Genomic DNA, 13,505 nt, shown 5'->3' with positions numbered 1-13,505 from the left:
GGCGTTCTGTTCGTTTATTCCGCTGGAAATCTCCTTCCGCTGTTGGGGTCAACATGGCGGCTCTGTGGAAGGTGGTTTCGAGCTCCAGGTGCGGGCTTTGCGTCACCACCTGCCGTCTCAACAAAAGCTCCTTCAGCTCTGAATCCAGCGGGGGCTCCAGCACCGAGCAGCCCACCGCGGGCAGGCCCAGATCTGGTTTCGCCGCCGCCTTCGAATCGCAGTCGGAGCTCAGGCGGGAGGCGGCGAGCACCGGGGCGAGCGGCCGTTTCCCGGCTAAGGATGAGAGCTTTGCCTCGCTGCTTCGCCGATCCCCGTTTATCCAGATGGGACCGGCCAAAGACAAGGTGGTGGTCGGGAGGATCTTTCACGTGGTTCAGGACGACCTGTACATCGACTTTGGCGGGAAGTTCCACTGCGTGTGCCAGCGGCCGGCAGACGGAGACAAGCTGCAGCGGGGTAGCAGGGTCCGTCTGCGTCTGCAAGACCTGGAGCTCACAGCCCGCTTCCTGGGAGCCAACACTGACACCACGCTTCTGGAGGCCCAGGCCGTGCTGCTGGCCCCGCTGGAAGAGCGAGACGGACGGGAAAACTAGAAACGGGACTAAGCCAACAGACTGAGACGCTGCAACAATAAAATAGGTCCGGACCTGGAGGACCGGACCCAAACTGTACCGGTAGTTTTTTCGTGACAAACTGTTTGGACTAATTATCTTAAAGCTTTACTCGGACCGGGCCCGGATCAGAAATGTGAGGTTTTCAATTTGGTCCTTAGATCTGATCCGTCAAGACCAGATGTTCAATTTAATCTGAGATAATAAAAGTTTTCTGAGCTGTTTTTGTTCTTTATTTCTCCAAAGGACAACCAGGCTTTACTTCAGTCTGCCTCTAATTTGTTTAAGTGTATGGAAACTCAGGTGCCTGAACAACATACTCACTTAAATCCTTAAAACAATGACCAGGTTTCTGTGTCAGGGTCCTTTAAACCTCTAAAACATTTTTTTTTATAACAGAATCAGACTTGTTATAAAATTATTTACTTCTTTATACATTTTTATTATATTAATTTAATGTAAAGAGGAAGCAAAGACTTGTTTTTAATCCCGTGGGCACAGAAACAAACAAAATGACAAATAATTAGCTGAGCATTGGTCTGTGTCCAATGACAAAAACAGCAGGTGTGAGAGTCACATGATGCAGGTGCAGATTCAGTCAATCAGTTTCTGGTCTTTTTTTCATATGAAGCTGATGTTTCCATCAGGAGCTGCTACATTAGTGTTCATTTGACTGAGCTGAACCTGAATGCCTCCTTCATCTGATGAGGCCCTCATTGTCATGAGAAATTGAACCTACAACTCGGACTCAGGCGTTATCCTCAGGTGGAGGAGTGATGAAGGCGTAGCAGGTAGCAGTGCAGTTGTAACGCCCCCTGCAGTAAGCTTAAGGCAGCCGGTGAATAAATAAAGCTACAGCAGAGTTTACATGTATTAGGTTTCATTATATGTGATACTGTATTAGTGATGTAAACTAAATCGTGTCTGCAATATGTGGTACTGTAGTTGATGCAGTGCATTGACTCCTACTCTAGTTCCCAGCACAGTGTATGGAAGACCACTGCTGCCTGAAACAAAGAGACCTGCTCCTCTATTATCACAAGGTACACTCACACTCATTGGTCAAACAAAATGTTTGTTTCACCTTCAACAAGACAAATGTCTGAACTGAAAGTCACCTTAATGTCAAAGCTGAAAAATGTATAGATGTTTTCTCTCTTTGGTAAACTAGGAAATAAAACCTTTTTACTGTGGCAAGTTACTGAGATTATTCTCAATTCAGGCTGTAAAATCTAAGGAGATGGGGTAAAATAAATACATTAAAAATGTATATTAATCATTATTTGAACAGTAATAACAGAAATCATTATTGCCAATGTATAAAACAGCACAAGCAACTCAACAATTAAAAAAACCAATGCTGGAATCAACTGAATGGACTTTCATTGCTTTAATAGTTTTTATTTATATTCATATTTGGAATTATGTTAATTACTGTTTATGTGTCTGTGTGATGGGTGTTTGTGTGAATTAACTATTTTTATGACGTGTTTAATTTCATCTCAAGTTTTTTTTTATTAGTGCCAAGTCACAAAAACTCTTAATTCTTAGTAAATTTAGATGGGTTATTTAGGCTTTTTTTTGACAACAATTTACAAAGAAGACTTTTACATAAAAGTGAAAACAAATTTCTACAAACTAATCTAAATTATTTGAAATTTAGAACAGAAAAGAAGTGATTGCATAACTCACCTAAATTCTCACTGGTGCAGCCAACTGGTTTCAGATGTCCCACAGTTACACAGAGATCAGCTGAGGTCAGTGACTGTTTTAAAGTGTTGTAGTTTAAATGCACCTGAATCTGGAAGGTCCATCTCTGTGTAACTGTGGGACATCTGAAACCAGTTGGCTGCACCAGTGAGAATTTAGGTAAGTTATGCAATCACTTTTTTCCATAAATTTTTTTTTAAAGTTACTTTTTTTAAAGTACTTTAAAGCTAAATTGACCATGATTAAATGTTGTAAATAAAAAGGTGAAAATGTCTAACGTCGGGGGGATTATTTTTTATCCAACTGTGTCTGCATAAATACAATTATGGTAAATCGACTTGTTGATTGATTTGTTTTAAAATAATACATTCTGTTTTGTTTTTCTCTTTAAGCTGCTGTGTCATTCATTATTAATAATTTAAGATTCTCTGTTCATCCCAATATTCAAAAACTGCTAAAAAGAGAACTCTTCTGCAACTTCCTCGCACTGAAATCGATATTTCTAAAGCTATATTTAGAAAAAATCTCATCTGTTCTATCTAGCACCTGCATCTCATGACTTTGGATAAAAGCATCTCTCAAATAACTAAATGTAAATATAATGTCATGTTGGAGTTTTTAGGACAGGTCTTTGTATGAAGTTTCATGAGTTTCAGTTTGTATTTAATCAATATGTGACCTTCATGTCTGAATATATGTTAAATATGTATATATTCACATGCATACATTCTCCACAGTATTCATAAGACTACATAATAAGTAATAATGTAAAGTTACTAAGTGATAAATGTTATTTTATTCTTCCTGTTTTCATTTGCATTTCAGTTCTGGCAGCACTGATCCTCCATACAAGTGAGGCAATGTTGGAAGACTAATGTCAGTACAGGGCAGCACATTAGGGAAGTAGTAATGCAGTACTGTGCAGCACAGTGTAGTACAGCTGCAGGGGGACGTGTTGACGCTCACGTTGGTCATCCTGTTGAAGGCACTTTGAGTTTCCTCAGCCACACATGGTCATACACAGCCACTGAGGAGATGAAGACAGATCATCATTAATACAAGTAAACCTGGAGTCCAGCAGTGAACAGCTGCTGCTCATTAGAATCAGGTGAAAGTGCTGGTACCTCGCCGATGTTCATTTCCACAGTTCCTATCGCGTCTTTGTCCAGCTCCTGAAAGGCTCCTGAGATAAACCCCCACAGTAGACATGACACAGTTTAAACCACATCCTGAAACTGGTTGAGAACAGTGCAGCACAGAACCATGTGGTAAAGACTGTACATACTAAACATGGACTCCAGTTTGACCAAGCAGCAGGTATAGTTGTCAAAGTCGATCATCTCATTGTCAGCGTATCGAGCAATCAGCATCTGATACAGCTTGTTGTTGAGTTTGAACCCTGAGGACAGATGACATTTCAGGTTAATGGAACACCTGGGGTTGCTGCAGAGACATTTAGCATTAAGATGCTTTACCGCCATTTTCCAACGCCAGGCGCATCTCGTAGGAGCTCATACTGCCAGATTTATCCAGGTCGAACTCCCTGAAGATTCCCTGCAACAGCACCAGAGAGAGGAGGTGTGTCTCATAAGTGTCTCTCTGTCTGTTTAACACTGCATACCCATGCTGCGCACTTTAAACACCTCAGTGTTTGATCAGGTCTTTAGGACTCACCAGCCACTTCCTGATTTTGTTCCAGAGAATCTGAAACTCCACCAAACCAAGCCGAGCGCTGCCGTCTTTCTGAGCTCAAGTCAAGGTCCAAAATTTTAGCAAGTGAAGCCAGAACAAAGAGCTGAATGAACTTTCCACATTATTAAACACTTTCCCTCTGTTTTGTTTTGCTTTACTGAAATGACTCAGTTCAGCTTAACCCAGAGTTGTTGTGTTAATGTTTTGTCCTCTTCATCACCAATAATACTGCTGAGAGTTTTCAAAATCTCATCGTCGGTTTTTATATTTCTAGCTGTCAGATCAGTTTTTGTTGGACAAACAAAAATAAAAGGCAGATGCACCTACAGAACCAGCAGAAAGCAGCAGAGTGAGGATACGTCCATCAGGCTGACCATCGCTCTGCAAGACTCCATACTGAAACCATCAGTCTGCACGTCTCTGTCTGTAAACAACGCCAGAAGAAAAACCACACTGTTAGTATGTTCACTTTAAACAAATTTTTTAAATGAACAAATTTTTTTCATAAGCCTGTTTCACACAAACTCTAGAGAATGTCAGAAGGATCAGGAGTTTCCCTTTCAGACATGTAACCAACTACTACTACTACTCTCCTTTCGGCTTATCCCGTGAGTTCGGGGTCGCCACAGCGGATTATTGTCCGCATGTTGATTTGGCACAGTTTTTACTCCGGATGCCCTTCCTGACGCAACCCTCCCCAATTTCTACCGGCACTGCACTGCTGGAGAGGGGGAATGGGCTGTTAGGGGTTCAGGGTCTTGCCCAGGGACACTTCGACAGATAGCCCGGGCCGGGGATCGAACCACTCACCCACTCACCCTGTGGTCCGTAAGCAACTGCCTTTACCAACTGAGCTATAGCCGCCCCATTCAGACATGTCAGACATGTAACCAACATCGGGAGAAAATCCGTGCGAGATGCATTCTCACTTGTGAAGAAATGCTCTGTGTAACTGAGCAAGGGGAGGTGCTTGGGCACTTCGAAACGGGGTGGGACATGATGCAGTATTGGAAAAATCTAGACTTTGCACTAAGAAGCTAGCTGGGTAAAGTCCGGGTAATGTCAAGTCCAACAGACTTGGATGTTTGTGTATGAAAGGGGCTTTAGTTTCTCAGCCTAAACTGAAATGGATCTTTACAAATACAATGAGGGCAACTCACGTTTGGACACAACTCGGTTGAGGATGGTCCTGAGCTCTCGCACTGAGATTTCCATGTCCTGATGGTGAATTAGTTATCAGCAACAGAAATCTAAACATTATATAATCACGGCATGCAGCACTTTACATCACAATAACCTGGCATGGTCAAATAATCAACACGATATCATCCATCACTGAAACATTAATTCTGCTGCATAAAACTCACATCTCCGGACAGCTGAGCAAACATGGACCTAAAGGAGTCATCAATATCACTCTCTGAGACTTCCTCCTACAGAAAAACGAAAGAATCACAGAAAGCTCCAGAGGTAAAAGGTCATCACAGCTGCAGTTGCTGTAGAGTAGCAACACTGACCCTGGTCCTCCATGACATTATTATCATCGCTGGTACTAATGTTATGCCTCATCTTATGTTTAGTGAAGGACTGAGGGAAAAACAACGTTTACTGTATTTGAAAATGTGATAGATGTAGTTAAAAGATTTTACCTCTTCATCCAAATTGGCCACCACATCATCGCCCATCTCCCTGCAGAGTTTCAAACACATTTAACTGAGCCAAATGAGATTTTACTTCACAACTGATTCTTCCTGACTGAACAAATCCAACACACTCACTGAGTCTCTGACTGTTTCTCGGTGAAAACCCTTAGGACAAAGTCAGCCTCTTTCGAGGGCTCAAAGGTGGACGGGACGATCAGGTACTCGCCCGGCGGGAGGCGCAGCCTGGCGCTCACCTCTCGCAGGTTGATGAATGTCTCGGAGCGAGCGCAGGACGATTGACGCAGGAAGAAATCCTTCTTCATGTGGATGCTGGCACTGCCTCGGTACTGACAAACATACAGAAAGAGGTGTCTTAATAAGCTGAATGTCATGATGTGAGAGTTTAAATTACAGAGTGTGGACTGACCCACCTCCTCAGGGATCTGGAAACAAGAAGAAAGAGATAAATACAAGCATCAGATAAAGAAAAACATCATTCAACATGGTTTTAAAATGCTTCCAGCCTGCTTAAATGAGCTAACAACATCACTTTAGGGTTCCTCAGGCAAAACGGAACAGGCTGAAGAACCTATTACTGAACTTGTTCTGTTTGGTCTAGATGTGTTTTTTTTCTGTGTATTATCGTAAAACCACGCTATGATGAACTATGACCTCATAGATGGCAAAGCCAATGGTGTGCATGTCCTGTCCTTGGCGCCGGAAGCGGCGGCGATCTTTCTGCATTAGAGCCACCAGGAAGCTGCAGGCGGCCTCATCATCATCTGGGTCATCGTCCTCCTCCAGCAGGCAGATCTTATACTGAGGGTTGATCCAGAAAGTGTCTGCAGAAAGGCAGCAACAGCCAGTAGCATCATGGGATATATACTTTTTATAGTTAAACATAGAGACCCCAGCTACAGTCAGGTAGAAGCTGATTGGGATCAGAGCACAGGGTTTAATAAAATTTATTATAGTAAAATTCATTACAGTCAACACATTAACAAAATGTCATGAGAACTGATGTTTTTATTTGTGTCAAAGCGGTGGAAAGACCTTGATATTTTTACAGGTCCTGCTCAGATGGCCAAAAACAAATGGAGGTAATCTAAATGTTTATTCCCCCCCTCCTCACTCGGGTGGTTCCTGCAGCCCCCAGCAGTGCTTCCTCTCCTCCATCCACCTTCAAACATCACAGTGGTCCAGAAACTGGTGGAGTCCTGACTGAGGGCGTCTGGGGTCAGATTGCAGATCTCCAACCTGGAGAACTGACGCAGAAAGTCCTGGAAAGACATCCTGACACATGCAAACACAATTTACTGACTGCATCTTTTCATTTTACTTCAGGTCAATCTCACACTCCAAACCTACCAGAACTCTCCGTCCTCCATCTTGCAGAGCAACTCATCTTTCTCTGCAGAGTCGATAGAGTTCCACTCTGAGGAGCTGACACCACAACACAAACTAAATTATTCATGTGTGCATTTGCTCCTGTGATGTTTAACAAACACAGACGTCCTGTCAGGCCAGAAAAGACATTTAAATCTGAAACACTTACTTGTCGCTCCAGGCTCCAGTCCACTCCACCTGTCCCCAGGGGTTCCTGATGCGTATTAGGCGCTCCTGTCGCCCGCGGTACTCCACCTGCAGAGAGCGGGGAAATTTTGTCAGTTCTGAAACTAAGTCATAACCAGTTCACATTTGATGTGGTTCACAGCTATAGACCAGTGATGGGGGGCCTTATAATAGTCTGAGTAAATTACTAAATTTAACTAAATTTAGTTTTAGCAATAACTTCTATATAGAGATAGTAGCATATGTTGTTTTTATTAATTATGTGGCCAGAGGCTGTGTGTATTACACGTACTGACATGCAGTGGACTAAGTACTGAACCCACAAGAATGTTTTGATTGATGCAAAGTCAGAGTTTAACACATCAGTGAAAGCTGAACTGACCTCTCTGAGCGCCGTCACTGAGTAGGCGTGACCTTTAACCAGCTTCTTGAATGTCACAGCTTCCATGTCAAAGGCACTGGTGATCTGAGGATGAAACAAAAAAAAGTGAATGTAAAAAAAAAACACGGTAACAGGACGCTAACAAGTTTTTAAGTCCTCTGAATCAGCCATTGATGCCTACAAAATGAAATCAGGCTAAACTAAAGAAACAGCATCTTTTTAGATTTTTTTTTCCAGCTCTGATAATAAAATGTGATTGACTGACATCGATGGAGCAGCCCAGCAGTGATCCTCTCTCCAGAGCTTTGCCAATGATACGATGAAGATCTTTAGGAGCCTTCTTCAGTTCGTACATCTCCGACACACCGCCTGTAAAATCCTCGAAACCTTCTGTGGTGCTGCCGCCAGACAAAGCCTCATACGAGCCGTTCAACCTGAAAACACAATGAGCACACAGTTAACACTGAGATTTTAACTAATAGAGAAAATCTTGCAAAACATTCAAAGCATTAGAGAATCAAAAAGGCTTCAAATGTTTTTTTTCTTTCAGTTTTTAAAAATATTTTTAAAGGACAGTTTAATCTAACTTGTTAAAGACAAAACAGCCAAACAACAAGCAGCGAGTAAAGATCATCTGGTGAACAATCAGGAGGAACATAACCTGCTCATAATTCAAACAAACTGTCACTGTATTGGGATCATCTTACTTGGCGTAGGCCTTCTCCAGCAGAGCGCTCCAGAACTCGCTGCCTTCGGCCGAGTGGACGAACATCAGCTCTCCGTCTTTAACTGGCAGCCGGTCGTCAATCACCACGTCCACCCACTCCCCAAACTGCCAGAACTACAGAGACATAGGAGAGTCTCAAAATAATCTTATTACCAAAGTTTGACTTCCTCACACATTTCTGCCTGTGTCTCTGACATCTTTGCTTCAACTCAACATCTTTAGGACAGAAGTTCTAGTCCTCTCAGCCAGACCTTTAATACAATATCAGCATCCATTTAGGACACACACACACACACACACACACACACACACACACACACACACACACACACACACACACCTACACACACCTACACACACACACACACACACACACACAAAGTGCAACTTGGGGTTCAGTGTCTTGCCCAAGGACACATTGACACATAGCCAAGAGGGCCAGGGAAACAAACCAATGACCCTGTGATCTGTGTACGACTGCCCTACCAACTAAGCTACAGCTGCCCACAGCCGACTTCCAGCTGTCAGATGTGAACATTCTCACCTGGAAGTGGAAGATGCCGGCGTATTGGTGGGTGAAGCTCTGACCGTGAGGAACGACACGATGCAGCAGTCGTTCGTTCAGAGTCAGAGAGCCGATGGCAGCCAGCAGCCAGCAGTCTCCTGGAAAACAAGCAGAGTTCATACAGAGACTTTTTGACCTGCAGTTTCACTCAAACTGTAATCACGTCTTTTCCAGTAAAACACTTCACGCTGAAACTTCTGGGCTTTAAATGCTGACACTGTAATAGGCACATCATCTATTTAAAAAAAGTCAGACAGACAGGTTGGACTTCTATTCTCCAACAATTCAGTTGTTTTCACCTCTGGATCCTCCACATGCAGAGAGCTTAAAGTACTCATTCATGCACTTTAGCGGAACACTAACAAACAGAGTCTCTTTTCACATTTAAGCTTCATTATTTAGTTTATTTTTAATTTCTTTCATTTTGGTTAATGTGTCATTTAGAGGTTTTAGCGTTTCTATTTAATTTAACATTTGACTGTTTAGTTTGCATGTGTGAAGCGGCTGCAGCACTAAAACGTCCCTGTTCTTGCCAAAATAAGGTTTTAATGTGACCATTATCTCAGCTTTCAAAACTGTTTTCTTGTATTCTTGATCTAAGTGTCCTCTCAGCTAAGTGTCGACACTGATGGCCAGAGCTCATGGTCTGAAGGGAAACAGGAAATGCATTGCATTGTTAATGTGCAGTCTAAACATTAACGATTCCATTATCCTGAGCAGACAGCCTGATGGTCTGGGGGGACGTGCTAATGCTAAGCTACACGCTAACAACAACATTAGAGAGCGTTAAGCTTCCTGCTGAAGGACGTTCCAGACATCAGAATTCTGTTCACTAATCCATAACTGATTAATGCAAGGTCAGAAGTGATGGCTGAGTGCTGCCTTCAGGTGCTCCTCCGAATACTCAACCTCTGAAATCTGTTTAGTTCATCTTATATTTATGATGATATGAATCCATTTGTATTATATATTACATACATTTCGATTATCACATTACAGTTAGTACAGAGGTGGAGTCCCAGCTTTGAATCCCCCTGTCCCACAGTCCAAACACCTCTGTGAATGTTTGTCTTTGTCTCTGTGGGTCAGCCTGTTGACATGACTGGGGACCTGTACTATGATCAATAACTTTACTAAAATCTAATTAATCCACAGCAGAGACTGAGCAGAAAATAAAAACATAACATAACATGATCCTGAATCAGCCTCACTAATCAAACAGCAGGATGCCGTCCTCATCAGCAAACACTCTTGTTTCCTGGAGGAGGTTTATTTGCACTGCTGCTCTCTGGGTTTTTGTTGCTGTGGGTTTCACTTGTCAGGCTACTTACAAGCATAGGGCTGAAAACATCACAATCTCTCACTGGTTTCCATAATGAAGTGATGATGTGTTTTAATCTTTAAAGTTCTTACACCAGCTGAAATAGTCCGATAGTTACTGATGTAAGAGGGGGGGACAAAAGAACAAATGGGATTTACAGTCAGCACGTATCCTATCAACAGTTGTCAGGGAAGTTAAACCACGTGTTTGTTTTCAGCCCCTGTGGAGACTTTACCACAACAACCATAAGGACTATAAATGTCTAAATCACAATCCATCTTTAAGGTTAGGGAGACAAATATGGGATATTTTCTTCCCATAAAGGCCCATTGATAAAGGCCCATAACAACTCCATGAGGCCTGAGCTGACGTTTTCTAATCTCCGTTTTTTCTGAACAACAGTCGAAAACAGAAAAATGTTGAGCTTTCTGTCACATAAGAAGAGCACATAAGTGTTCACCTGGGTTCACTCAGGTGAACACTCAATGTGATCACATGACCTGCTGACAGGAAGCTGACACACTCACCCAGCGCTCCCTGACAGATGTCAGTCCTGGTGGCCCCACCCAGGATGAACTGAGGGTCAGGGTTCAGTTCCTGAAAGAGCCAATCATAGACAGCCGTCATTCTGACATCACATAACGTCCCAACACACTTTGTTACATCAGATGACATTTGACTAGTTTACTGAGCTGGTCTCGTGGCTTCTGGTCTCGTGGCCATGATGGAGGCGTTAGTGTCGAGGTGTCACTTAACATCTGATCTACTGGCTTCACCTAAATCCACTGTTTAATTGGGTCTGAGGTCTGATGGTAAATCTGTCACTGTAAATGAGTTCTGATTCTCACCGTAGGTCTCTTCCACTCCACCCCTCTGGTTTTAGCGGTGAAAGGCCCAAGTTCCTTGAAGCCGAGTGAGGTCGGTTCCGCAGGGAACATTGGGTCCTGAAACAGGGTGCTGTTCTGCAGGCATTCCTCCTTCAGTGCCTGGAAGTCTTGGTTCAGGTGTCGTACGGCCTGCTGGACCGAGCCCAGACCTCCCGCCCTCTGCCTGTCCTTCTGGATCCTCCCAGACACACCTACAAACATCCTGATCCAGGACACATCGGAAAACCTGATCAGCCGTGTAAGAATTCTGGTTCTGTTCTGTCCTATCAGCTGGTCCAGGACTTCTGTGATAAGGTGTAAACTGTAAGATCGTTGGTTCCTCTGATTGTAGCTGACTTTTTGAACAAATATCTGCTGAACCAGTGATGTTCTGTTAACCTCAGTGGTTCATTGGTCCTGACACTTGCTAACATGTGCAAGGTCTAGTACACTGCTGTTAGCATCTTGCTCCACTACAGGACTGAAGACAAACTGGGTTCTAAGATCACATTTCCCTGATTTAATCACTGAAAAACCGTGTTGTGATTGCAGAACGAGTCTAAGGGCGGATCACGTAGTTAAAATGGACTTTAATGAGTATCGGGATTTACTAACGTGCATATGTTTCTACTGTCTACACCTCAGGGGCATCTTGCACCATGCTGTACCGGACACTCAGATGCACGAGAGCTCAACTGGTGCCAATTTAACACTGTGTTTCTACTGTTTACGTCCTGGTTCGAAACCTTTATGGGACTAAATGGGTCAGATCAGAGAAATCATGAAAATGTCTGTACCTGATGTCTGTCCACTGGTCTCACAGGAAGCTGAGAGGAAACAGAAAACTACTTAGTGATTGTTTACGTGTAGCAGAGAGAAAACTACTGCAGAGCTGAGACATTTAGGAGACATTTAGGACTGCTCTATGACGGTAAGTGATGTATAAACATGCAACATCGATAATTTTACTGAAGGAACTTCCTCCAAATATCCAACTAAACACAGAACTTGTTCATTTGTTAACACAAACGAAAGGATCAAGTCTGTAGGTGAATCTTATCTTTTCAAACTCTTATAAGTGTACATGAAGTAAATATGTCATTGGAAATGTACCAGACATTGTTTTTATTGTAATCAGAACCTGGAACCGACTCTGACACCAAAGCCACCTCCTGATCCAATCGAGCTGAGTCATGACTCTGAAAGCTTGCTGTGTTTCCTGGAGCTCCACCAAAATACCAGAGTGGGGTCAGATTGGTGCTGACTGGTGTGATTCCAGCTACAGGTCGTCCAAAAGCTGCTTTAGCAGTTACACATCAAATCAATATTAATCATTACAAAATTATTATAACCACATTCTGATTAGTTTCAGTTATTTCAGTTCCATTTTCGTTTGATGATTACATGTAGGCTAAGGAAAGGCTGTGACAGACCTGTGATGGACCTTTACTACCTAATGGTTTCAAGCAATCGGCTGGATCGGATTGTGGGTTCACACGACCATGCAGAGAGGACACAAGAAGAAGCTCAGACATGCTTCAGACAAACTGGCTGCAGATTATTACATTTTCTCACGGAAAGACTTCACAGATCATTAACAGGAAGAAACACAATAAAGCTGAATAAATTATTAATTACTGAATTAATGTTTTGGTGTCTACAGTCAAGTTTACACTTAAACACATGGAGGATCAAGTTTCCAGTAAGGAAATATTATCTGCTGTGGCTTACTGAAGAACCTCCACATGCCCAGGAAGAACATCTTTGATTCATTCTTCAGGGTTTTATTAGATTATTTAATATTAGATTCATGTTGTCTTTTATCTTTTATCTATCTTTAGTTAGCTCAGTTATTTCTTATTTAATCCTCTTCATTAGTTAGCAAAGTTTCTTTCAGCGGCTTTTTGGGAATGAACCTCTCTGTACCAAAGAGCATTTCAAATTTTACAGAATAAACTGGATGCAAATAAAACCTGCTCCCTCCTCTCACTAAATGCACCTGAAATAAATTGAAACGTGAATAAACATGATAATTTCTTATAATGAGCCCAAACAAAACTCTGATCATGCAGATGGCAGTTTTATATGTAGTATGTGCAGCATTTTAATGAGAATTGGAAAGATTGAGATCTTTGGACTGATTGTTGTGGTGTTTGTCGCATTAAATAAATCAATTTTCAGTAAAAGACCAAATTATCAGATTAGATGATCTCAGTGTGACGGTGGAAAGAAGCTATTTGATTGGTTAATATACACGATGACGTAAACAACCGAGTTTCTGCAGAACCAACGTGAAACCGGTGAAAACAGGTGATCGGGACATTTTTAGAAGATAAGACGTTTCACAAACGCACATTCACCAACGCACAGACCATCACTGACCATTTCAGAGCAGGATCCCAGTAAAAACTGAAAC

At 42.5% G+C, this 13,505-nt stretch overlaps 2 protein-coding genes across 4 annotated transcripts in view; one reads left to right on the top strand and one right to left on the bottom strand.

Annotated features, from left to right (window-relative positions):
- The first annotated feature begins 22 nt into the window (after positions 1-22).
- On the top strand, positions 23-833 carry mrps28 (mitochondrial ribosomal protein S28). The gene has a single exon (XM_067497051.1). It carries the CDS (start codon positions 54-56, stop codon positions 591-593), a length of 540 nt encoding a protein of 179 aa, XP_067353152.1. The 5' UTR covers positions 23-53; the 3' UTR covers positions 594-833.
- A 1,042-nt stretch (positions 834-1,875) lies between these two features.
- Positions 1,876-13,505, bottom strand: part of LOC137123374 (calpain-1 catalytic subunit-like) — a 31,159-nt gene continuing 19,529 nt past the window's right edge. Inside the window, exons 2-23 of one of the 3 annotated variants that reach the window (XM_067497017.1) lie at positions 11,887-11,916; positions 11,072-11,312; positions 10,751-10,820; positions 8,882-9,000; positions 8,318-8,451; positions 7,876-8,044; positions 7,611-7,694; positions 7,212-7,297; positions 7,025-7,099; positions 6,789-6,949; positions 6,329-6,498; positions 6,088-6,099; positions 5,792-6,003; positions 5,663-5,702; positions 5,381-5,446; positions 5,174-5,231; positions 4,373-4,437; positions 3,996-4,064; positions 3,797-3,875; positions 3,607-3,720; positions 3,446-3,504; positions 1,876-3,348 (exon numbers count right to left, since the gene is read on the bottom strand). In XM_067497017.1, the coding sequence (XP_067353118.1) occupies positions 3,322-3,348; positions 3,446-3,504; positions 3,607-3,720; positions 3,797-3,875; positions 3,996-4,064; positions 4,373-4,437; positions 5,174-5,231; positions 5,381-5,446; positions 5,663-5,702; positions 5,792-6,003; positions 6,088-6,099; positions 6,329-6,498; positions 6,789-6,949; positions 7,025-7,099; positions 7,212-7,297; positions 7,611-7,694; positions 7,876-8,044; positions 8,318-8,451; positions 8,882-9,000; positions 10,751-10,820; positions 11,072-11,311 (2,109 nt within the window). In that variant the 5' untranslated portion in view covers position 11,312; positions 11,887-11,916 and the 3' untranslated portion in view covers positions 1,876-3,321. Of the gene's footprint in view, positions 3,349-3,445; positions 3,505-3,606; positions 3,721-3,796; positions 3,876-3,995; positions 4,065-4,372; positions 4,438-5,173; positions 5,232-5,380; positions 5,447-5,662; positions 5,703-5,791; positions 6,100-6,328; positions 6,499-6,788; positions 6,950-7,024; positions 7,100-7,211; positions 7,298-7,610; positions 7,695-7,875; positions 8,045-8,317; positions 8,452-8,881; positions 9,001-10,750; positions 10,821-11,071; positions 11,313-11,886; positions 11,917-13,505 lie in introns of all 3 variants that reach the window. The other 2 variants (XM_067497015.1, XM_067497016.1) reach the window with 2 other exon arrangements.

This window comes from Channa argus, chromosome 3 (assembly GCF_033026475.1).
Source record: "Channa argus isolate prfri chromosome 3, Channa argus male v1.0, whole genome shotgun sequence".
NCBI classification, from domain to species: domain Eukaryota; kingdom Metazoa; phylum Chordata; class Actinopteri; order Anabantiformes; family Channidae; genus Channa; species Channa argus.
Note: the sequence above shows the minus strand (reverse complement) of the source record. Positions and strands in the feature narration are given on the sequence as shown.

What these genes read in the sequence shown, in the direction of transcription:
- mrps28 (XM_067497051.1), top strand. Translation starts at nt 54, where the DNA reads ATGGCGGCTCTGTGGAAGGTGGTTTCGAGCTCCAGGTGCGGGCTTTGC.